Below are 26784 nucleotides of genomic sequence, written 5' to 3' on the forward strand. Positions count from 1 at the left end.
CCTAAGCTGCAAAAACAGAGGCAGACCCAGCCCTGCTGTGTCTATGGAGTGGCTAGCATGGTTCTGAGCCTGTTAGGAGGGCTCTGTCCTCTCTCTCCCACAGGCCGGCTGCCCAGGAAGGCGGGGCGGGGGAGGGAGAGGAGCCCTGACCTCTTGTAGGCAGAGTGGTCGTTCTTGACACTGCACTTCATGTTCTTCAGCTCGTCCAAGACTGCAAACATGTTGATGAACTTGCCCAGGGTCAGGAGGTAGGCCTCGGAGACAAAGTCTTTCCGCCGCTCGGCATGACACAATCGCTTCACCTCACTGCAGAACCGCTCGATGGCTTTGCGCTGTGGGCAGAGGGGCAGCGGGTCAGGACCGGGCAGCCTGGTGGGGCGGCTTGCTGAGCTCCCTGCTGGGGAGCTGGTCAAGGCTCCCTGGGGCTCTCCTCAGAGCCTGGACTTTTAGAGAAAGGCAAAACTGCCCAGAGGTCTTCCTCGGAGGAGTCCTGAAATCCTAGGCTGATTTCTAGAGGGAAGCCCAGAACCTGTCCCCAAGTGAGCCAAACCAATGAATTTATTCACCCTGTCCTTGCTGAGAGAGCATGCTGTCTTGTTTATGAATGTATCCTAGCACCTAGGACAGTGCAGGCACGGGATAAGTAGGGGGTAGCAATGGACAGTGAGAGGGACGCTCAGAGAAAGAGCTCCACTCATCCAACAGATGCTGTTTATTGAGGATCTCCTATGTGCCAGGCATCATTCTTGGCCCTGGGGTAAAGCGGGGAACAAAACAGAAAAAAAGAGTCTCTACCCAAAGGAACTTATAGTCTAGTGATGGGTGACAGAAAACAAAATATCAAATAAATTCTCTATATCAGAATGTGGTATGAGCTGTGGAGAAAAATGAAGCAAGGCAAGGAGATAGGAGACCTTCAAAGACCAGATCAAGCCACTTTCTCCTTCCAGAGTGTAAGTCCAACAAAACTTTCCAGGATGATGGAAATGTTCTGAATCTGCACTGTCCAACACAACGTCACGTGTGAGTACCGAGCACTGGAAATGCAAGCACCAAGGAGGATATGCACTTTACATTTTATTTAATTTGAATTCATGTAGATGGCCATTCATGGTTACTGGTGACTGTCCTGGACAGAGGAGTTTCTGATTACTCCATGGCCTCCCTTCTCTAAATACATCTTGTCAGGAGGCCCTCACTAAAGTAAGTAAGTTTAGTACTTACTTCATTTTGGAGTAGTTTTGCTCTCTTGGACCTGTCTTCCCAAAGAGCTTTTAGGCCCCTTGAAGGCAGGTCCATGATGCTAATAATAGCATCTGTGAGTTAGTAAACCTGCTCTGTAGCGAGGGCTCTACAAATAGGACTCTTTACTAATGGACCTTATTTATCCTTAGAGAAAACCTGTGAAATGGGCATTCTTTCCAGAGGGTGAGAATATTGAAGGTGTCAGAGGTCTGAAACGACTTAAAGGTCACAGCCAGAAGGTGGCAGAACCCTGGCTTGCTCTGCGTTCAAGGCTCTATCTGCATCTTCCCCACCACTTCCAGGAGGCCAGCACAGAGCTGGGCACAGGGCTGAGCCTGGGCCAGTGTTTGCATGTCTACTTAAGAGTCTCATAAATACATGTAGGACATATGGAGGGCAGAGAGTGCATGGCAGGACTACCACCCAGGCACGGGGTGGGCTTAAACTGCTCAGCCTGCATTCCTGAATGGCTTCCAACAAAACCACGATAACCAACTTGCCCTCTTACCTGTCACTCACAGGAGTCTTTGGCCATCTTTTCTCTTTTCCTCCTTTAAACACTCACTCTTCTTGGCCTCCCAGCTGGTCTCCCTGCTGTTACTCTTCTCCTCTCACCTCCACTCCCTCGCCCTTGACACCTGCCCCTCACCTCCCATCCACTAGCCGCACAGCAGCAAGAACGTTGTTTCAACACTCTGATCAGATCATGTCACCAGAAACCTCCAACAGCTTCGTGTAATGCTTGAAGAAAATCCGTGCTCTTTTCACAGCTATGATGCCTTTTATGACTGAGTCCCTGCTCACCTCCCCAACCTCACCTTTTCTCACTCCCTCAGCTCATTATGCAGCCTCCCTGGCTTTGCTCAAACCCGTTATGCTTCTTGAGGTTGCAGAGCCTTTGCCTCTGCAGTTCCTTCTGCCTGGAACCCTCTGCCCCTGGATCATCACCTGCCCACCTCTTTCACATCGTACAGATCTCAGTTCAAACGCCACCTCCCTTGAGGCTGGCCCTACAGTTCATCCATGTCGGAAACACTCTCCAGGCCAGAGGTTTGCTAATTGCACTTTATTCACAGCACATGTTCTGCTGTGTACTGTTTATGGTCGGTCTCTCCTCCCCTCCCAAAATACTCTCCTCTGCCCACTAGGATGTGAATTGTATGGGGGGAGGGTGCTTGTCTGTCTTGCTCACCCTGGGGTGGGTGAGGGGCACTAGACAGTGTTTTGCCGAATGAATGACTAACACGGCACAGAAATCCAGACCCTTGTGTCTAGAAGGTGGGGGCCTTCTCAGTTGTCCTGGCCCAGACCCGCCTGGACCCCTCACCTGAAAGTACATGAACTTCATGAGCTTGGTGACCTCGGGCTCCAGCACTTCTACCGTCTTCTCATAGATCTCCACTCGGTTGGGTTGCTCGTTGCATTTCACCTGCAGGGAGACAGGGGGGTTCGCACACCCTGGTTTGCCCAGGCAGTCCTGGTTCACACCTGCTGTCTTATTAATAGGGCCCGTTTTCACTCTCGAATGCACTTCATTTAGGATGAGAAGTGATATGGTGGCTACACGGTGAGAGGAGGCTGGGGCAGCCCTGATAGAGTGAGTGCTTCTAGGCAGGACTGCTCCCTAGACATCGGCTGCCGGAAGGAAACCAGCTGGTCCCCGGAACGGAGCCCTCCTCCCCCCCAGCCTGTTCTAGGCCCCCACATGTGCTGTACGCATGTCTATGTTCATCTACAAGGTCTCCCTCCCTCCGTCTTTCCCTCACTCCTACCCCGGGTCGGGGGGCGCTCTGCCAGATTCCAAGCAGAGAAGAATGTTCTGTCCATGGCTCTGAGTGCACTTGGGGCAAAGCCCCTGTCTGCACCTGGGCCCAGTGAGGAGCCCATTTGCTCTGCCCAGGGGTTTTCGGCACATCAGAATCATGTGGCAGGTGTGTTCACAGCATGTGCATACAAGGCTGCTAACAGGTCATCGACACTGAAGAGTCAGCAAAGGGTAATAAGCACAAGGACATTCTTCACACTATTGTTTAGAAATTGTGAAAATGGTAGCACAAGCTAAACATCCACCAGTCAATGATTAAATGGATAAAGTATTAATATGATGCACTACCATTAATGTAACTGTTAGGGGCGATGAGACAGGTCTCTGACCTGACATGGAAAGATTGCTACCATAAATCTGGGTGGAAATAGCGGCAGGAAAGTACAGGTAATTTAATCCTGTTTTTATTGAATAAAACACAAAACAGTGCATGTGCTGGTGTGCCCGTATATAATACAGGTACAGAGACTCTGAAAGGGTGTGAACCAAGCTGCTAGTAAGCAGTTCCCTCTGGGGGTTAGGACTGGGAGCCAGGGAGAGGAATGGTTTCTGTATACACACTTGGGGTTTGTTGCTTTGGTGATGCTGGGACCCATGAATATAATATGATAACGATAAAAATGCTGTCTGTGTCAACATGAAAAAAGTCAGCTATAAAGAACGAAGTGTAAAAAAGCAAGTGGCTGAACCATATAAATAAGAAACAACACGCTTTTGTAAATGACAATAATTTACAAAATAATAATCAGAAATATCCATGTTGTTGGAGGAAAGAGAGTCAGATGAACATGCAGCAAAGAGTCCATAGTGATTACGCTTTGGTGGGAGGAAGGGATTTGGGTGGTGGAGGGAGGGGGTGAGGCTGTCTTGCTTTCTACTTTACATCTTTCTGCAGTGGTTTGGGTATTGTACAGTTAGCGTATACTGCTTTCAAAATAAAAGGATAATGAGGAATTTTTTGACGTTGGCGTCAGTTTTATGGGATGCTCTCTGCACGTGTTCAGTGAGCCTCCCTGGGAAGGAGACTCCGCTTCACTCCCTGCTGCCGGGAGAAGGTCTGGAGCCTGGGCGGGGTGGGTGGAGGGTGGAGACACCCGCTGCGGGGCAGGACCGGCTCACCTGGGGGACCGGCTCACCTGGGGGACTGTCTCACCTTGGGGACCAGCTCACCTGGGGGACCGGCTCACCTGGGGGACTGGCTCACCTGGGGGATGGCCCGGGAGCAGCTGCGCCAGGTGTATAGCATGACCGCATACTCGTGCCCTTCCTCCAGCATTTCATTCTGAAAAGCAAAACGCACTCAACAGGGAGAAACGACTCCAGGGCCAGAAGGCTTCTCCACAGCTCCCCTTGCCGCCACATCCTTGGACTCACAGTGCGGTCTCTGGACCAGCAGTATCAGCATCACCTGGCGAGGGTTGCTTATTAGAAATGCAGAGTCTCAGGCCCCTCCCTGGGCCTTTGGAATCTGAATCTGCATTTCAATAAAATCCCCAGGGAACTCACATTCCCCGGTGCAAAATAAGTTTGAGAAGCACTGGCCTAAATTATCCTCATCAGTCACCCCAGGGCTCTATCAGCCGGACACACTTTTCAAAGACAGATAGCTACCTCAGAAAGGTGGAGCAGATCCACTAGTTCCAATGGCAAAAGTTGTCCCAGATAGCAAGAAAATAAGCAAGCAGCCAAACAGTATGCACAGCAGGTAGGTTAAAAAAAAAAGGTAAAAATTGGGAAAGTATAATATATTATTGTGTGGACTTCCCTGGTAGCCCAGTGGTAAAGAATACACCTGCCAATGTGAGTTCAATCCCTGGGTTGGGAAGATCCCCTGGAGAAAGAAATGGCAACCCATTCCAGTATTCTTGACTGGGAAATTCCATGGACAGAGGAACCTGTTGGGCTACAGTCCATGAGGTCGCAAAGAGTTGGACATGATTTCAAGATTAACCACAATATTATTGTGTATTGAAAAATATCTTGGTGGAATACATACCAAGACTATGAGGAGGAAGCTCTCTGTGGGGCTGGATAAATGGGAGCTTTCACTTTTCGTATCACATAGTGCTATAATGTTTGCATTTTAATAAGAGCCCATGCTGCTATTTCATACTCAGGAAGATGGTTAAGATCAAGATTAAGATTTTTAAAAATAATACAGAGCAGATGGTAGAATTAACAACAGCATGAAAAATGAATCTGATTACTCACCTCACCTAGTAACTGCCTCAGTGGAAAGAACCCTAAACTCAGGGTCTAAATATCTGGGCTGAAGTCCCAGCTTCATCACTTCTTAGCCCTTTGGCCTTCAGGAAGTCACTTAACCTAAAATTCTCCATCCAGTCATCTGTATAATGATGATGACAGTAACAACCTCAGAGAATTTTGTGAGAACTGAATAGAATACAAACATAACACGGTGGTGGTTTAGTCGTGTCTGACTCTTTGTGACCCCATGGACTATAGCCCCCAGGCTTCTCCGTCCACGGGATTTCCTAGGCAAGAACACTGGAGTGGGTTGTCATTTCCTTCTCCAAGGGATCTTCCTGACTCAGGGATCAAACCCACGTCTCCTGCATTGCGGGCAGATTCTTTGCCACTGAGCCACCAGGGAAGCCAGCAAGCACACACACACGCTAGGCAATCTGTAAAGAGAGCTTGCAGTATTACTAGGGAGAAGATAGTCTGGCAGTTCCTCAAAAAGTTAAATCACAGAGTTACCATATGATCCAACAATTTCACTCTGAGGTATATACTCGAGAGAAATGAAAGCATATGTCCACACTGAAACTCCACACTTGTTCACAGCAACATTATTCTAATAGTCAAAAAACAGAAACAATCCAACTGTCCATCGATGGGTGAACGGATAAATAAAATGTGATGCAGCCACACAGAGGAATAGTATGCATCTGTAAAAAGGAATGAAGTACTGATCCATGCCACAACATGGGTGAACTTTGAAAACATCATGCTAAGTGAAAGAAGGCAGACACAAAAGGCCACTATTATGCGATCCATTTAGACGAACTGTTCAGAATAATCAAATCCATAGAAACAGAAACCAGATTAGTGGTTGGGGGACAGCGGAATTGGGAAGGACTGCTAAAGGGTTTGGGGTCTCTCTTTGCAGTGATAGAAATTAGACAGGGGCAATGACTGGATAACACTGTGAATCTACCATAAAAACAGTGAAGTGTACACTTTAAATGGTGAATCTTACGTTATATGAAGGACATCTCAAAAAATAAACTAAAAAATAGTATTACTAGGCCATCTCTTTTGTAAATGTTCATACTGATACAAAAATGAGCCTTTACTCATTTATTTTTTATCCCACACATCATATCTAGTTCATAATACCTTCCTAGCACAAGATCAGATTTAATTTGGAGCTTATTCCTTTTTATAGTTTTGTTTTCAACAGCAAATGTCACTGACGAGTCACACTTTCAATTCTTAATTTAGAGAACTCTTTAAATCAGTAACATGTTGTCCTTGAGACCAGAAAGAACCAAGATCAAGTCTGTGGGTCTTCTGCTGCCTTTGCTTCAGAACATGCGTCAGAAAAGGGAAGTGACAGTAACATGTAGGGAACATGTGTCTAATTATGAGCATCAAGCTGCCCACTGGCAGCTTGTTAGTATCCCACTCACTCACCCATTGAACCTTTCACTGAGCACTCTCGCAATCCCCCTTCAGTGCCCCATGCTAGGAACAGGCCAGGGCACAAGAATGCTGTGGACTCCGCCCTGTAGGCAGCTCAGCTGACCATCAGTCAGGTCTGTTGTATAATCATGCCTGGAATATAGAGGTCAAGATGGTGTGGTGGATAGAGCCTCAGGGAATTTGAGTTCTGCTCTTGGCTCTGCTTGGACCCACCTTTTACCTGGAAAAGGTCATGGTTTCATCATTTGGAGGCAGAGAACTGGCCTAAATCAGCAGTCCCCAACCTTTTTGGCACCAGAAACTGGTTTCAGGGAAGACAATTTTTCCACGGACCAAGGTGGGGGGTGAAGGTGGTTTCAGGATGATTCAAGTGCATTACATTTATTGCACACTTTATTTCTATTATTTCTTTCTTTCTTTCTATTATTATTACGTCAGTTCCACCTCAGACCTCCAGGCATTAGAACCCAGAAGCTGGAGATGTCTGGCCTAAATCACTAGTTCACAACCTGGCTACCCATGAGTCACCTGGGTAACTCTGAAAACTCCTGATGCCCAGGCTGGACTCCAAAGGAATGAAGTCTTTATCTCTGGGGGAGGGGTCCAGGCATGAGTTTTTTTTTTTTTTTTTTTTTTTTTAATGCTTTCTAGGTGATTTCAATGTGCAGCCCAGGTTTATAGTTGCAGGACTAAGGAAGTCTCAGGTTCTTTACATTTTTAAGATCCTGTAGGTCCATAATTTAACCCAATGTGAATTCGGTTCAAGTTTCAGATTCCGGCAGACTGTACCCCTCAGCACTTAACTTTGGACACTAGGTCCCCACCTACACTCCCAGCAAAGAACCCTTGACTGTTCCTTGTAGCTGGTCAGTTACATGGTTTATACACTGTCTCCTCCTCTTCCCCTTTTCTCTGGCTATCCTGCCCTTTGAGAGATCCACCTTGCCCCAGTGTGGGCAGGAGTAGGACAAGAAGATGAACATCTCATGAAGCCTCTTGCTGCTGATAAGCTACTCTAGACAAAGTCTGAGCAGGGTACAAGGATGAAACTGTTGAGGAAGTGAGGTTTGGGTATTATCCATGAACATCAGCAGCGCACCCTATTTTGGACTTTGCCTAAAACCTTATCAACACTATCCCTGTGTCAGTAGGATAGTGGCCCCCAGAAAGATGTCTGCAACCTAAAACTTAGGACCTATGGGAACAATTCCTTACATGGCAAAATGATGGAATGAAGCTAGCAACACTGAGATGGGGAGGTTGTCCTGGGTTATTGGGTGGACCCAGTGTGATGGCAAGGGTCCTAAGGGAGATGAGAGAGTCAGAGCAGGAGACGTGAGGATGGAGACTGAAGTGGTGTGACTGCTAGCTGGAAGGGGGCTGAGCCAAAGAATGCAGGCAGCCTCTACAACCTGGAAAAACAAGGCCACAGATTCTCCTCCAGTGCCTTCAGAAGCAAATGCAGCCCTGCCAACACCTGGATTTAATCCTGTAAGATCCCATGTCAGACTTCGACCAAAAGAACTATAAGTAAGGGAATCTGTGTTATTTTAGGTCACCAAATCGGTGATAATTGGTTACAGCAGCAATAGAAAAGGAATACAGTCCCTCTCCAAACTGGCCCCTCCTCTGACCTCCCTACTGGTGCCCCTGACCTGGTTTTTCCAGGAAACCTCAGTCAGCACTGTTCCAGCTCCCTTCGGCCCCAGCCCCCAGCAGACTATGAAGCCAGGCAGAGTCGCCCTCCAGTGCCTCTTACATCCCTGACCCCTTAGCCACTCCTCAGGCCACTGCCCTCATCCGGCCCTTGACACATCCAGGGTAGATAACCTTATCTAAACTGATGTATTTGCTTCTCTCATGCCTCCTTACTACTTGTTCTACACAAAACTAACAAGCGAAATTTATTCCTCAAGTGTAGTTCTGTTCACATTTTCCTCATTAATGAAAACTGTCTATTGCTACTGATCTTTTTTTTTTTTTAATTAAATGAATGAAAGCCCTCTGTCATGGGCTGACTTGTGTCATCCTCCCACCCCCAAATTCATATGTTGAAGTCCTAGCCCTGGGACCTCAGAATATGACTATATTTGGAGACAGGGCCTTTAGAGAGATGATTAAGTTAACATGAGGCCATTATCCAACCTGACTGAATTTGGACACAGAGAGACACCTTACGTGTGTCTACACAGACAAAAGACCACATGAAGACACAGCCAGAAGGCACAGACAGGCCTCAGGAGAAACCAACCCTGCTGACACCTTGATACTGGATTTCTTGTCTCCAGCAACAGGAGAAGATAAATTTGTTATTTAGGTCACCCAGTCAGTGGCATTTTGTTATGGCAGCTCTAGCAAACTAAGACACCCTCTATGCACCTAATTCGTTATGAATATCACCAAGAGCTTCCCTACATGGACTTCACAGTTCCAATCCAGGGAAACTCTGAAGACTTTTGCCTCTGAGCCTCTCCTTACGCTGCTTCCACCAGCTGGTACGCCCTCCCTATCTCCTCTCTGACATAAAATTCTAATTGGGTGGGTCAGCGGAGGTCAGAGCTGGGAATCATAAGTCCAGGATTCTAGATTCAACCCTGTGATTTACTAATTGTGTGATTGTGAGCAACCTGCTTATTAACTTCTCTAGGTCTCAGTTTTCTCATCCCTAAAATGTGTATAATGATCTCTTTGCAAATCACAGGCTGTAATAAGGTTCCAATGATATTATGTATGAGAAAATTTTATAGAGTTTAAAGTACAATATATATATATGTAAGTATATATATATATAGTTATAATGTGTGTATGTGTGCAAAGTATACAAAGCTATACTCAAAAGCTACTTCTTGCAACAAGCTTTCTCTGACCCTCTCAAGGCCACTTAAAAATTCTGAACTTTCACTATGTCTTTTATCTTCAACTTTGTACATTTTTGTCTGCAAAGACTTGTCTAGAGCATGTTTTATAGTCAAACAGATTTGGGTTTAGCTCTGTCATTTGTCAGTGGCAGTACCCTGAGTAAGTTACTTCACTTTTCTGGACTTTCGTTTTCCCCATCCATAAAGTGGGTATTGTAATAAAACATTCTTCCCAGGGTTGAGGTGACAATTAATTGACAATGCATTTGAAATACCTGCACAGAAAATGTTCAATAAATGCTAAGTTTGTCTATTTCCCATTTGATTCATTGAGAACTAAGACCCCATCTGTCCTTGCATACACGCCGTGCTCCCCCACCTCCGCCCCTCAGCCTTTCAGCATTTAGCAGAATCTGATCAAGTACCAGGGACAATATTTATTGAATGAATGGGCAGGGTGTGGTGAGACAAAGGTTTAGGCTATCGATGCTATAATGAGAAAGGTCCTCTGAACTGCAGTCGGAGCCTGTGAATGAGAAATTGTGGAATTCTTTTGTTCTTTATTCTTCTTAAAGAAACTTTAAACTTTTTATTTTATGTCTTAGGCCAGGATGTGCTCAGCATGTGAGATCTTAGTTCCCTAACAAGCAATTGAACTTGTGCCCCCTACACTGGGAGGGCAGTCTTAACCACTGGACCACCAGGGAAGTCCCTGAATTCTTTAAATGTCAGTGATGCATGAGGGTGAAATCATGAAAGCCAAAGGGAGAAAGGTACCCACACAGGTGGGTCAGACACAGACCCATCAAACCACTGGCCCTTGTCTGTGAATGATTTAGGCCACCAGCTTCCTCCAGTCAAGAATGTGTTACTCCAAACTTTGAGAAACTTTGTGCTTTGGTCCAGAGCCAAAATTCCACACAGCCAGTAATCTATAAAGTACAAAACAAGGCAAGATCTAATCAACTGTTAACCCCTAAGCTAGAGAGAAGTTCAGGAAAGCAAACAGTGGGAATAGAGTTGGGCCCCAAAGGTGAGTAGGATTTGCAAGGCGGGAGGATACAGACCAGTGTACCCCAGGCATGGACAAGGGATGGTTGGGGCCTGAAAAAGGGCTTGAAGAGATGGATTCTTCTGAGGCAGTGGGTTCTTGGAATAGCTGGGCCCCTGCCCCTGGCAAGAGAAGCTGCCCACAGCCCTGCCCCCATCAGGAGGGGCTATGTCTGTGCCTGAGGGTCACGGAGACTTACCATGCTGGAGTGCACTGTAGCCTGCTCAATGTACCTTGCAATGCCTGTGACAAATGCATTCCTGTCCTCGAAGTTTGTGTCAAAGTTAGCCTGCAGGAATTAAAGGACAGGAACACTTAGTGGTTGGAAAACAGGTTCCAGATGGCTGGGTGTCCAGAAAATAAACTGCTGCCAACAAATGCCCAAGTTCTCTGGGGAAACCTACTTCCACACCGCCCTCTCATCTTCCACCGAGAAATCCCACCCTGCATTCCCCTGGGCAGAAGCTGGCCTCAGACAGGGGCTGCATCTGCTTCCCGTGGGTAATCAGGTTCACCCAGAGAGCCTCACAAGTAAAAACTTAAACTATACAAGCCTAAATAGCTTGTTAAAAGTGGAGATTTTTTTTTTTCTTAAGAGAAGCAGACTCACAGATATAGAGGAACAACTAGTGGTTTTTTTCTAGAAGGGGAAGAGCAAAATGGTGGGGTGGGAGGTACACACTAGTGGGTGTAAGATAGGCTCAAAGTTGTATTGTATAACACTGGGAATATAGCCAATATTTTGCAATAACTGTAAGTGAAAAGTGACCTTTAAAAACTGCATTAAAAATTTGAAGATGTTTTCAAAGGTGAAGATACTAAAGAAAAGGAAAGGTATACACTGTTTTCATTTCGTTGTTGCAAAAATATTTGCCTGAGGGTGCAGATACCTCTGTATAAGAATAATAACTGCACTAATTTTTTGTAATAAAAAAACTGGAAACCATCCAAATGTCCATTAACAGTCAAAGGCTAAATAAATAATAGCATATCCATAAAATGGGCTTATAGGTACTATATGCTGGTTAAAAATAGTATGGCAGCATTGTAGTATTGTCAGGAAAAATACCCAGAATAAATTTTAAGTTAAAAAAGTCAAATCATAGAGGCTTTTACCGTCCTCTTTTGGTAAAAAAAAAAAGTTATATATCTACATGGTAAAAAGATGTGTGTGTGTATATATGCATGTATATATAGACATAGTTTCAGGGAAATTTTTATTTGTTATACTTTGCTGTATTTATAATAAAAAGATATCTACATAATTAAAAACTTACTGTGGGTTAGACAATGTGAATAAACGAACTTGATGAGTTGAACCTTCAGGCATGTGCTTAATAAATCAAGCCATTGAATGAAATTAAAAATATACTATGCATTTATTCTTAGTCCCATTTAGCAGTTTCAGAACATTCAAAAGGTCAAATACAGCAAAAAAGCTAAAAATTTACAATTAACTTACTCTCCCTTAACATGGTATACTTGCCCAGCACACTCAGACAAGGTGCTATTTGCAAGGCTGACTCCAGCTGCACCAATACCCTTACCACCATGCCCAGTGGGATCACAGTTTGAGCAATCTGATCACGGGTTGTCACGAGCTTGCCTCTTTTGGCAAAAGCAAACAACTGTGACTAGCTTCCCCAAGTCATTATTGGCTGTGGGGAGTTGAAGATCTCTTCTCACATACATGAAGAAAAAGTAATTACCCAGGCAGGCTCTAGGGGTTTTTTAATGGTGATATTTAATTCATGAGGTCAGAGCTGCCAAGACCTTGGTTGGTGCCACAGCAAGAACAGCTGGGAAGGTATTTGGGGTCAGAACAGATCAAGAAGCCTTCCCCTGGGAAGAGAAATAGCGCTGGTATATGTTTACTAGCTAATCTATTTCTTACACTCAGCTCCACCACTGCACTGGGGACTCCATCAGTTCACACCTTTCACCTTCTAGATTCAGGCAGCCCCCTTCCCTCTGCCTGCAGGGCAATCCCTCTCAGGGGGGTCCCCAGAATTCCTGAGCCCCTCATCCTGGTCCCGGTGCTCTGGGAGGACTTACCTGGTACATGATGGAGGAAGGTGGGGGCTCGATGCATGGCTGCTGGTCAGGGAGGGGCAGCTCTTCCAGCAGGTCCACGTTGGACAGGGCATCTTCCAGGGTGACGTGGGTGGTCATGGCTGCAGGTTCCGTTGCCCGCACTGAGGGGATGCAAGAGAAGGAAACGGAGAGTTTCAGGGGCCTCCAAACATTTCTCCCAGGCCCCCCCTGTCCAGGCTTCTTCCAGGGCATCCAGGGAGGTAAGTAACATGCACTGGGACCACTTCCCCTTGCTACTTTTTCACAGATGCACTCAACCTGTGTAGGATATCTGAGGATGTCCTTACAGTTTGTGTGTGTGCATTAGTTGCTCAGTCATGTCTGACTCTTTGGGACCCCATGGACTGAGGCTTGTCAAGCTCCACTTCCACGGAATTCTCCAGGCAAGAATCCTGGAACGGGTGGCCCTTCCCTTCTCCAGGGTATCTTCCCGACCCAGGGACCAAACCCAGGTCTCCCACATTGCAGGTAGATTCTTTACTGTCTGAGCCAGCAGGGAAGCCCTCTTTACATTTACAAAGTACTTTTTTATGTCTCTTGCCTCGACTGAAACTCACACCACAATCCTCTCACGGCTAGCGGTATCACATCCACATAATCGATGGGAGACCAAGGCTCAGGGAAGTTACGTGATGCCCATGCGACCACGGAGACCAGCAGCAAAGGACCTCACGACATGCCTGATCCTGAGACATGGGTCAAAGTCAACCTCCAGTTTTTGCTATTTGAGGAGATATTTATCAGTTCCACTCTTCAATTCTTGCATAACACAAATATCCATTATCAAGAGTGCCAAAGATTATCAACTTGAAACCAGAGTTTGAAGTTAAGCTGGGAGTCAGAGAATTCAGACTCCAGAGAATTTAACCTGATTTGCAAAAACATTAGAGCCATTGTCTTCCTTGGCCTAGAAGTATGGTATTCTTTGTCAGCTACCCCAAGCAAATAAGCCTGAGATGGACATTTCTGTGTCTCAAACCCTGGCAGAGTACAGAGGCTTTGATGTGAACTTTGCCAGACACTGAAGTTGAAGAGGTTCTAAACAGCACTTACCTATCTGGAGCTAACTGCTATTTTAAGAACTCAGCACTCAGCAAACAGAAAACTCATTTTTTAAAGCCTATGCAAAACATTAATAAAACATGATCATGATTTAGGGCATACAACAAGTTCTCACAAGTTCCCCCAAATATGACCTTCTAGAAGTCATATTCACTGACTACGTGCCATAAAATTAGAAATCAATAACACAACTTATAGCAAAGAAAAAAACCCAAGCCTGTGAAAATTTATAAAAATGTATTTCTCAGGTTATTCATAGCTAAAGAGGAATTCAAATAGAAATTATAAAATATTTAGAACTGAAAGGTAGAGAGCATGAATAAATGTCTCAATGCATTTCACAGAAACTAAGAAAGCAGAATTACATGAACTGAATTTTCTGCTCAAAAACCTAAAAATGGATAAAAATCAACTTGAAGAAATGAGAGTGCAGGGATTACTACCTACAAAAGCAGAACTATATGAAGCAAAAAACAAATAAAACAAAAATAACAGTCGACTAGGTGAACAAAAATTGAAAAACTGAATTTTATAAAAAGATGATGAAGAAGAAGCCGCTGCTGCTAATCCTTTGTGTGCAAAGTCACTTCAGTCCTGTCTGACTCTGTGTGACCCCCATGGACTGTAGCCCACCAGGCTCCTCTGTCCATTGGATTCTCCAGGCAAGAGTGCTGGAGTGGGTTGTCATTTCCAATAAGGAAACTCCGGGAAGGCTGACTGTGCTTCTGTGAGTGCCCCTCCCCTCCCCACCCCCAAGCCCAGGGAAGCCTGAGACCCACATCAGGGCTGGAGTTTCAGTGTCAGAGGATCCGCCTTGCTCATTAGGAAAAGAGAGACCAGGGCGGAAAAGGACCAGTGACCGCAGAGCTGGGCCAGGCTGTGACCGGCTGACGCGGCTGCCCCAGCGTCCTCCTAAGACCTGGTGGGAGGGCAGGTGGAGCTGAGCTGCTGAGGACTGCTTCACGCCTCTCTGAGCTCTCAACTCACCTCCCTGTCACGTGCTCCAGCAACAGTGAAGGCCCCATCCAGGGAGGGGGCGGGGAGCTCAGAAGGGACTTTCCCCTCTGCCCTGGGCAGGTGCCTGGCCTCTCGGGGGTGGGTGGTCTCTGGCCTTCTCCACACCGATGCTTCTTCCTCCACTCTCTTCTCTGCCCTGAATTCTAAGTGTGGTCTTCAGCTCTACAGCCAAACCATCCATCTGCCAGTCCACAGAAAAGACTGTCTTCTTTCTTACATTAATGTGAGGTTCATTTTGCAGGATTTTTCAGGGCATAATGATCTGTATGCCTTCTTATCTATATGATCTTCCCAGGTAGCACTAGTGGTAAAGAACCTGCCTGCCCAATGCAGGAGATTTAAGAGATGCGGGTTTGATCACTGGGTTGAGAAGATCCCCTGGAGGAGGGCATGGCAACCCACTCCAGTGTTCTTGCCTGGAGAATCCCTTGCAGGCTGCAGTCCAGAGGGTCGCAAAGAGTCAGACACGACTGAAGCAGCTTAGCATGCAATGATCTATAAGCTTCAAAACCCCAATAATTCTCTTCATTAATTCAAATAATAATAAAGCTAACATTTTAAGCCCTTACTCTGTGTCCCTCTGCCAAGCACTTGACTATTTTAATCTTGCATCAACCCTATAAAGGTAAGTATTAATACTATGATTATTCCCATTTTACAGATGAGCAAACAGAAGCTCAGAATTTAGATTACATTAAAAGGTCAAGTGCTGGCAAGTGGTGGAGCTGGGCTTGGAACCTAGGTTTGTCCTACAAAAGAAAAGCCTAGATGGGTGGGATGGGGGGTTGTGAGAGGGAGGCTGAAGAGGGAGAAGATACATGTAAATATATGGCTGATCCGCTTCGTTGTACAGCAGAAACTAACACAGCGTTTGTAAAGCAATCATGTCTCAATTAAAAAAAAAGAGAGGCCTCAGTTCAGTTCAGGTCAGTTGCTCAGTTGTGTCCAACTCTCTGTGACCCCAAAGAAAGGCCTAGAAGCAGCTATTTATCTATGACTGCCAAGGCTGTGTCAAAGGACCAACTTGAGGCAGCTTCCACTGGCCAAAGAGGGGGCAATCTGAGGACCAATTTGCACAATTCAATGGACTTGAAACAATACAAATAGATGTGAATCCATAAGATTGTAAAGACACTCAATAAAAACTTGGTTTTGTGCCTCTGTTACTATTGGACGATGCCTGTGAATCAACTTTCATGTTGAAAGTCAATAAATAAAAGGAAAGAGTTTGCAAACACTGAACCATTCTTTCCTGTACCAACTGCATCACTGAATCACTAAATTGTAGGAGAGATGGCTGCTTCTCTTTATAAAGGTATTTCTTTTTTCCCCAGAAAGATTCAGAGAATTAAAATATCCCTAGTTTTCAACACCTAATGAACAAATGGCATAGGCTCTGATCATCAACCACTGCTAACATCCTACATGAGGGACAACCAGGCGTTCTGTGCCACTTGACAGAGAAACACACTATCATCTCATGAAGAGTGATGAATCCAAAACACTTGAATCTAATCAAGCTTTGGATATCATTGGACAGGAAATACAGAGGACGGAACATGTTAAAACACCACAGTGATGCAATTAGTAAAATATAATCTATGAGAAAGTCTGCTGGACAAATAACTCAGTGCCTTTAAGAAATAAAAGTGCAAGGGAACAAAAAGATGGAAGTGGAAGTTACAGATGATAAAAGACTTAGACTATCACATGTGTTTACCTTATTTTGTTCTTATTTCAAACAAACCTTCATAAAGATGAAACTGTAACATAAATTCAAAAATGGGAAAATTTCTCTGGTAGTCATTGACTTGATTATTTGACAATATTATGGAAATAGTGCTATTAATTTTTTGCTATGACAGTAATGTTGAAGTTATGTTTTAAAACAGTCCTTGTCTTTGACAAATACCTACTAAAATATGGATAAAAGGATACAGGGGTTTGCTTCCAAATAATACTAGATGGGGAAAGAGTGAAATAGATAAAACAAACATAGCTATGAGTTAACTGTCAATGCTGTGTGATGCTAACATAAAGGGATTTATGATAATTTTTCTATTCAATTTAAAATACATTAGAAAACTCCCATAAAAACTCCCAGCTCAGTGTATACACTCCCAGTTCTGATCTACCATTACTGCATCTTCCCTGACTCTTACTTGCCATGATCTTTGCTTTTTCCTTCCTCCTATAAACTGGGTTTCTTCTAGGCTTTGAGATTCCAGAACACTCATTTACCAGAATAACCCTTAAGATTTTCCCCTTAAACACAATAAAATGCCCATCCTTCCCTTGAAGAGAATCAATAAGTGAATGGCCTACAGAGCCAGTAAATTAGGAATCTTTATTTCTGTCATAAACTCAGCTTCTCTAACGGATTTCTCTGTTTGTTTGTAGATCATTCACCACCTAAGGGAGAAGGAAATCAGATATTTCTAACCCAAGTGCTGGAGGTCACTGCCAACTCTACATCAATCAGAAAGAAAAAACACTGTGGAAATTTTAACTGGGGTATACATATAAGTACTTCTTTTCCAGCCCAAGTGTCCTGACTTTTACGCAATCTTCCAAAGGAGAAGAATTCTTAATATTCAGTCTATGACCTCGTGGCCATTTTGTCACTTCTGAAAAGAAATTAATAAAATATTGAAAAATTAACACTGTTCTGGGAGCAACATTTACCAGACACAGCTGCAACCTGCAATGTGGGGAATTCATGGCAGATTAAAATTCAGTGTCTTCATAATAAACTTAAACTCAGTGGCCTGGTTTCACCGAGAAGTAATAACATTGGACTCTCAGGCAATCTGGTTCTGAGAGGGGTTTACAGCCCCCCACCCCCAGGTTGCCAAGACGACTGATAGATTCTGAGCAAAAAGGGGCGCACCCCACAGATGCAGGATGGGCACTAGGAAAGCCTAGCTTTGGGACTGCAGGTTGATACAGTCTAAAGAAAAGATCTGCATTGTCATTTTCTGTCTGACTTTCTAGAAGGAAAAGGAAAAAAGTCATAATTTTTAATGACCTGGAAAACTAGGCTAAGTATGGTGGGTAAGCTCAAGCTCTGGATTCAAAATCTGTCATCTGTCATTTCCTAGCTGCATAACCATTAAGTAAGTTACATAACTTCTCCAAACCTCCCTTTCCTTATCTGAAAAAAGGTGATGGTTAATAATAGTCCTGGTCCTCAGTGACTTATTGTGAGCATTATATAACATCACAGCACGTGGAATGCTCAGCCCAACAGCAGGCACACAGCAAGCACTGGAGAAATGTTAGTGAGTTGAATGGCCTCTTTTTAAGAGAGCAAATGGATGAATTAAGCATTGCAAAAACACTCCTACCAAAAAAGAAGGCATTATAATTATCACTAATTCTCAGCTCTTTAGATCTTCCATATTGACTTCCTCAGGCACAACTCCTCTGCAGGTTCCAGGGGACAGGTGTTATTTCTGCTGTTTTTCTAGGGAGGACACAATGTTGCTGAGAAGTAAAAACATTCATTCATGGTGAGATGGTCACTAGTGGCCTAGTTAGGGCAGAAACAGGATATCTTGACTCCCAGTTCTATGCCCTTTCTTCGAGACCACTCCTACTTTTGCATTTTTTTTTGAAAGGTACTAAGCACTTTATTATTATTTTTTTAATCTGACTGCCTTTTCCTTCTTTAATAAGAACTAGACTCTGCCAAACTAAAAAGATTAGGTAACTGTCACTTTTGGGTTTCATCACAGGCCAAGAAATATTTTCTCTATCTGTAAATCTCCCCAGCTAGAAAGCAACGAAAATAAATTAAAAAAAAGATAAAAAATAAATCCATATGTATTATTTTTTCTGCAAATAAAAAATACATCAGTTCAGTTCAGTCACTTAGTCGTGTCCGACTCTTTGCAACCCCATGAAGTTGAACAGTTCTATGAAGACCTACAAGACCTTTTAGAACTAACATCCAAAAAAGATGTCCTTTTCATTAAAGGGGACTGGAATGCAAAAGTAGGAAGTCAAGAAACACCTGGAGTAACAGGCAAATTTGGCCTTGGAGTACAGAATGAAGCAGGGCAAAGGCTAATAGAGTTTTGCCAGGAGAATACACTGATCATAGCAAACACTCTCTTCCAACAACACAAGAGAAGACTCTACACATGGACATTACCAGATGGTCAACACCGAAATCAGACTGATTATATTCTTTGCAGCCAAAGATGGAGAAGCTCTATACAGTCAGCAAGAACAAGACTGGGAGCTGACTGTGGCTCAGATCATGAACTCCTTATTGCCAAATTCAGACTTAAATTGAAGAAAGTAGGGAAAACCACTAGACTATTCAGATATGACCTAAATCAAATCCCTTATGACGATACAGTGGAAGTGAGAAATAGATTTAAGGAACTAGATCTGATAGACAGAGTGCCTGTGGACTCTATGGACTATGGATGGAGGTTTGTGACATTGTACAGGAGACAGGGATCAAGACCATCCCCATGGAAAAGAAATGCAAAAAGCAAAATGGCTGTCTGAAGAGGCCTTACAAGTAACTGTGAAAAGAGAAGTGAAAAGCAAAGGAGATAAGGAAAGATATTCCCATTTGAATGCAGAGTTCCAAAGAATAGCAAGGAGAGATAAGGAAGTCTTCCTCAGCAATCAATGCAAAAAATACATAAATAAACATATAAAAATAAATAAAAGGCAGGCTGAGACTGAGTAGCAATTGATTGATCAAGGAAAAACAATCAAAAGAAGTAATTCAGAAGGTGACCTGCTTTTCCATCATGTCTATGTGCTAGTTTGTCTGGAGATTGTGAGGGATGCACGTTTGCCCTGACAGGCTTCACAGGTCACAGGGTTCTCCCAGCAGCTGACACCCTCTCACACATTAAAGGCAGCTTCTTTTCAGGTGTGGGTGCCATGCAGGGACATGTAACTTGGGCACATCTTACAGGACTTCCATAGGATGTGCTCAAATGGACCAGGTGGCTGATTCTGAGCAGACTAGAAATGAAGAGTTTTACAAGAACACTCCACTTATTGGTCAGACCTTGTGGCTCCAAACCCCACAGATGTGACTCGGCACTACCTTTAGAGCATGACTTGGACCAATCCACAATACGCAACCACAGGTAAGGAGCCAGCCACACAGTGGAGGGTAGAGAGGAGAGGCAGAGCTATACAGGGGAGACATAGGAACCACACAGGCACAGGGGTCCAGGCCATGGAGGGTAAGGGGAAAAACTCCACACATTTCAGCAGCCTGCAAAAGTACCACCAATATCATGGTACCCAAGGGTACTCAACAAACACCTTACACACTGCCAGAATGAGCCTATAGCTAGAAGAGACCTAAGGAAATGGTTACCTCTTTAAGAAGAATTTCTGACTCCCCCACCACCCTACCTGAATCTACCTTCTCTCGTGGTCCTTACAGAACCCAGTGTGTTCCTTCTATATTTTTTAAAATTAAAAAAGATATTAAAAAAAAATCTATTTGTTTATTTGCCTGCACTGGGTCTTAGTTGCATCATGTGGGATCTTCAATCTTTGCTGCGGCATGCAGGTTCTTTAGTTGTGGCATGTGGGATCTAGTTCCCTGACCAGGGATTGAACGTGGGCACCCTGTATTGGGAGCACACAGTCTTAGCCACTGGACCACCAGGGAAGTCCCAATGTGCTCCTTCTTTAAAGTTCTATTTCACAGCTTACCATGTGCTCTCTCCTGCCCTAAATGATACACTCCTTGAGGACAGGAGCTGTGTCTCACACCCACAAACTAGCACAGTGCCATGCACACAAGAGCAGCTAGAAATCAAGATTTTTTCAATGAATGGGTGTCCCAAAACATCAACAGAGGCGTTTTGATGTCCAAGATACCAGGTTTTAAAAGTGGGGCAGGTGACAGGAATATAAGCAGTAAGAAAGCCCTTTATATTTCAAAAAGAACTTCATTGAAATTATTCACATATTTAATACCTGAGCAAGTAAAGTGATAACTTGTAATATTCTGTGAACAGTTATCTATGAAATGAAATCTCCTTCCTCTATTACCGCAGGTTCTGATTTTACTTATCCTTCAAGATCTCTCGCCTCTATGACGTGATTGCTTTTTCCCTGGAACTCCCAGAGCTTATCAGCACAAAGTTGGGGAGGATGTGAAATCGGAAGGAACCCTCATACATAGCTGGTAGGAGTATAAAATAGTGCGGCCACCTTGGAATACAGTTTGGCAGTTCCTGGAATTTTAAAATACAGACTGACCATATGACCCAGTCCTAGGTATATTAGTAGTACCTACCTCTCTTCCCACACTTTCTGCCTCAGAAGGTTTCTGAGCACTAGTACTTCCTCTTCCCACGCCAGGGCAAATGTTGCTCATTGACTACATCTCTATTTCTCAATGAGTTCACAGGAAGTCTCCATATACTTCTCATGAAAGACAAACCTCCAAGTGACAACTAGCACTCAATCTGAGTTTGTCTGTGAAATAAAACATGTGTGCCCGCCACCCCAGAGCAGAATGACACTTGCATGTTCAAGCTCCCTGAGGCCAGAGACCACTTCTCACATATCACTGAAAATCTCAGAGACCTTAGCAGGATGGCAAGGGAATAGGAGGCACTGAGGACATACTGGATGAAAGAAGGCATGAACACGCCTGAATTCCCCAACAACACAGGAGGAATGTGATGACTTAGCCTGTCTTTATTTCTAGCTTTCCCATCCCTTCTCCTTCACTATTAATAACATAATTTACATCAACATGGAATATGCAGTCATATCCTATTTACTTAGTAGTTTTTTTTCTAAATAGACTTTTTGTTTCCATTTTATAAACATATTTTAGAAGGAAACTTTATATTATGATCACTAATAGAGAACTAGTATCACCTGCCATAAACAGAGGGAGGGGACATATGTATACCTATGGCTGATTCATGTTGATGTATTGCAGAAAACAATACAATACTGTAAAGCAATTATCTTCCAATTAAAAATAAATAAATTTTAAAACAAGCAAAAAATAAAATAGAAAATAAAGATCACTGAAAACAAACACAGGTCTGAGTATCACATGAAAATCATCTCACACCCACCATTGATATACCCATTTGAATGCAGAGTTCCAAAATATAGCAAGGAGAGATAAGAAAGCCTTCCTCAGTGATCAATGCAAACAAGTAGAGGAAAACAACACAATGGGAAAGACTAGAGATCTCTTCAAGAAAATTAGAGATACCAAGGGGACATTTCATGCAAAGATGGGCTGGATAAAGGACAGAAATGGTACGGACTTAACAGAGCAGAAGAGGTGACAAGAATACACAGAAGAACTGTACAAAAAAGATCTTCATGACCCAGATAATCATAATGGTGTGATCACTCACTTAAGAGCCAGACATCCTGGAATGTGAAGTCAAGTGGGCCTTAGGAAGCATCATTATGAACAAAGCTAGTGGAGGTGATGGAATTCCAGTTGAGCTATTTCAAATCCTAAAAGAGGATGCTGTGAAAGTGCTACACTCAATAGGCTGGCAAATTTGGAAAACTCAGCAGTGGCCACAGGACTGGAAAAGGTCAGTTTTAATTCCAATCCCAAAGAAAGGCAATGCCAAAGAATGCTTAAACTACTGCACAATTGCATTCATCTCACACACTAGTAAAGCAATGCTCAAAATTCTCCAAGCCAGGCTTCAACATTATGTGAACTGTGAACTTCCAGATGTTCAAGTTGGATTTAGAAAAGGCAAAGGAACCAGAGATCAAATTGCCAACATCCACTGGATCATCAAAAAAGCAAGAGAGTTCCAGAAAAACATCTACTTCTGCTTTATTGACTACGCCAAAGCCTTTGACTGTGTGGATCACAACAAACTCTGGAAAATTCATAACGAGATGGGAATACCAGACCACCTGACCTGCATCCTGAGAACTCTGTATGCAGGTCAAGAAGCAACAGTTAGAACTGGACGTGGAACAACAGACTGGTTCCAAATTGGGAAAGGAGTATGTCAAGGCTATATATTGTCACCCTGCTTATTTAACTTATATGCAGAGTACCTCAATGTGAAATGCTGGGCTGCATGAAGCACAAGCTGGAATCAAGATTGCGGGGAGAAATATCAATAACCTCAGATATGTAGATAGCACCACCCTTATGGCAGAAAGTGAAGAACTAAAGAGCCTCTTGATGAAAGTGAAAGAGGAGAGTGAAAAACTTGGCTTAAATCTCAACATTCAGAAAACTAAGGTCATGCTATCTGGTCCCATCACTTCATGGCAAATAGATGGGGAAACAACGGAAACAGTGACAGACTTTACTTTCTTGGGCTACAAAATCACTGCAAATGGTGACTTAAGCCATGAAATTAAAAGATGCTTGCTTCTTGGAAGAAAAGTCATGACCAACCTAGACAGCATATTAAAAAGCAGAGACATTGCCGACAAACGTCCATGTAGTCAAAGCTATGGTTTTTCCAGTAGTCATGTATGGATGTTAGAGCTGGACTATAAAGAAAGCTGAGTGCCAAAGAATTGATGCTTTTGAACTGTGGTGTTGGAGAAGACTCTTGAGAGTTCCTTGGACTGCAAGGAAATCCAAACAGTCCATCCTAAAGGAAATCAGTCCTGAATATTCATTGGAAGGACTGATGCTAAAGCTGAAACTTCAATACTTTGGCCACCTGATGCGAAGAACTGACTCATTGGAAAAGACCCTGATGCTGGGAAAGATTGAAGGCGGGAGGAGAAGGGGACGACAGGATGAGGTGGTTGGATGGCATCACTGACTCGATGGACATGAGTTTGAGTTTGAGTTGGTGATGGAGAGGGAGGCCTGGCGTGTTGCAGTCCATGGGGTTGCAAAGAGTCGGACAAGACTGAGTGACGAACTGAGCTGAACCCCCATTGATATGATCACTAGAGGTGGTTTAGTGTGGTGGTGAACCAGAATCCTGACTCTACCACTCCCCGACTCTGTGTCCTTAGGAAAATGGCATAATGGTTTCTGAGCCTCACTTGCCTTATTTTTGATATGAGGAATAATATGAGTAGTTCCTATTTCATATACTTTGAAAACTAAAAAAGTTAATCCATGCGAACAGCTCGGTAGGTAGGAAGTGTACCATAAAAGTTAGTCCCCTAACAAAACCAAATCTAGCAACATATGAAAAGGATTATACACCAAGACCAAATGAAATTTACTGCAGAATCTAAGATTGGTTTGCCATTAACACGCAAAAGTCAATGAGTGTGATAAGCCATCTCAATGGAATAAAGCATAAATCCCACAGGATCATCTCAACACATGCAGAAAAAGCATTTCACAAAATTCACACTGCTTCATGATAAAAACACTCAACCAACTACAAACAGAAGAGAATTTTCTCAACCTAATAAAGGGCAGCTACAGAAACACCCACAGCCAACATCAGACTTAATGATGAAAGACTAAATGCTTTCTCCTTAGGATTAGGAAGAAGGCAAAGAGATTTGCTTTCTCCATTTCTATTCAACATTGTGCTGGAGGTTCTAGCCTGGATACTAGAACCATTAAGAAAGACAATGAAATAAGTGACACCCACATTAGAAAGGAAGACATAAAATTATCTCTATGACATGACCATGTATGTAGAAAATCCTTTAAAAGCCCACTAGAAAATTATTAGAATGAATAAACATGTCCAGCAAGATTGCAGGATATGAGATTAACATATGGAATCAATTGTATCTCTATACATTAGCAATGCTCAATGTAAAAATGAAATTAGGAAAACAACTCTATTTACAATAGTATCAAAAGCAATAAGACATTTAGGAATAAATTTAGTAAAAAGAATTGTAAAATCTATACTCTGAAAACTATAAAACACTGTAGGAAAAACTAAAGAAAAGTCACATAAATGAGGGGCTTCCCAGGTGGCACAGTGGTAAAGAATCTGCCTGCCAGTGCAGAAGATGCAAGAGACATGGGTTCAATCCCCGGTTTGGGAAGATCCCTGGAGTAGGAAAAGGGCAACCCACTCCAGTATTCTTGCCTGGAGAATTCCATGGACAGAGGAGCCTGGTGGGCTACAGGCCATGGGGTCACGAAGAGTCAGACACGACTGAGCACAAGGCACATGCACACATAAGTGAGGCGCATTTTCAAAGGCTGGAAGACTTCTTGTAAAATGGCAATACTTCCCAAACTGATACAGATCTAACACGATCTCTATCCAAATTCCAGCTGGCTGCTGTGCAGAAATTGGTAAGTTGTTCCTAAAATTCACATGGAAATTCAAGGGACTGTTCAGAACAGACAAAATAATCTCAAAAGAAAACAGAATTGGAGGATATACACTTCTTGATTTAAAAACTTACTACAAAGCTACAGTAATCAAACAATGTAGAATAAGGACAGACATATAGATCAATGGAAAGAACTGAGAATCCAAAGATAAAGTATCATGTTTATATTCAATTGATTTTTTATAAGGGTTCCAAGGCAATGCAATGGGGAAAAAGTTCTCTTTTCAGCAAATGGTTCTGGGATGGCTGGACATCCACATTCAAAAGAACGAAGTTTAACCTCTATCTCACACCATATGACAGATTAACTCAAAATGGATCAAAGTCATGAACGTGACAGCTAAAACTCTTACAGAAAAAAAGAAGTAAACCTTTGGAACCATGAAATATGTAATGACGCCAAAAGCATAAGCAATGAAATAGAAAATAGGCAAAATTATGCATCATCAAAATTAAATTTAAAACTTGTACTTCAGAGGACATTATCACATTATCAAGAAAGTGAAAAGACAATCCACAGAATGGGAGAAAATATTTGGAAATCATATATCTGCTAGGCATGTAGAATATATAAAGAACTCTTAAAATTCAATAAATAAAAAGACAATCCAATTTTTAAATGGGCAAAAGATCTGAACAGACTTTTCTCCAAAGAAGATATACATATGGGCAATAATCACATAAAAAGATAATTATTATTCTTAGTCATCAGGGATATGCAAATCAAAATCACGAGATATCACTTCATATCCATTAGAATAGCTATAATAAAAAAGACTGCTAAGTACAAGTGTTGGTGAAGGTGTGAGATTGGAGACCCCAATCATTGCTGGTAGGAATGTAAAAGAATACAGCCCCTTTGGGAAACAGTTTGGCAGTTCCTCACAGTTTAAAATGCAGAGTTACCATAAGACCCACCAATTGCACTTCTAGGTATATTCCTAAGAGAAATGGAAATATATATTCATAAAAAACTTGTACATGAATGTTCACAGTAGCATTATTCATAATAGCCTAAAAGTGGAACCAACTCAAATGTCCATCAAATGATGAATGAATAAAATATGGAACATTCATACTATGGAATATTATTCAGCCACAAAAAGTAATGAATTATGGATACATGCTACATCATAGATGAACTTCGAAAATATTATAGTAAGTGAAAGAAGCGTAATATGCTTTTCAAAGGAAATATCCAGAATAGGTTATCTACAGAGAAATAAGGTAGATTAGTAATTGCCTAGATTTGGGGTAGATACTGGGGGAAATAGGTGGCATTGCTAAAGGGTATGATGTTTCTTTCTGGGGTGATGAAAATGTTATAAAAATTCATCCTGATGATGGTTGCACAACTTCGTGAATTAACTAAAACCACTGAACAGTATGCTGTAAACAAGTGAATTGAACAGTATGTGAACCATAACTCAATAAAGCTGTTACCAAAAAATGTTAGTATTTGTATGACGACTTTTGGAGACTTTAGGGTATATAGAATATAAGCAGGAGTGGGACAAAGAGAGCTGGAGCAGGAGCCTGGGGAGTCTGCGGAGTATGCTGACCTTACATGCATGAATGAAAATGAACATGAGAGAAAAGGACAGCAAGAGACACAGCCACACAGAGCCAGAGGGAGCCCCTGGACGGCAGGGCGAGCGGACTCCAGGAGGCAGGGCCCAAAC

At 43.1% G+C, this 26784-nt stretch overlaps 1 protein-coding gene across 3 annotated transcripts in view; it reads right to left on the reverse strand.

The window, feature by feature from the left end:
• Positions 1-26784, reverse strand: part of CYFIP2 (cytoplasmic FMR1 interacting protein 2) — a 134742-nt gene that overhangs the window by 100514 nt on the left and 7444 nt on the right. For all 3 annotated transcript variants that reach the window (XM_043464855.1, XM_043464854.1, XM_043464856.1), the window contains 5 exons: positions 12704-12843; positions 10848-10937; positions 4275-4352; positions 2573-2674; positions 151-332 (listed from right to left, as the gene is read on the reverse strand). In XM_043464855.1, the coding sequence (XP_043320790.1) occupies positions 151-332; positions 2573-2674; positions 4275-4352; positions 10848-10937; positions 12704-12820 (569 nt within the window). In that variant the 5' untranslated portion in view covers positions 12821-12843. The remainder of the gene's footprint in view (positions 1-150; positions 333-2572; positions 2675-4274; positions 4353-10847; positions 10938-12703; positions 12844-26784) is intronic.

The sequence above is a fragment of the Cervus canadensis genome, chromosome 4, assembly GCF_019320065.1.
Source record: "Cervus canadensis isolate Bull #8, Minnesota chromosome 4, ASM1932006v1, whole genome shotgun sequence".
NCBI classification, from domain to species: domain Eukaryota; kingdom Metazoa; phylum Chordata; class Mammalia; order Artiodactyla; family Cervidae; genus Cervus; species Cervus canadensis.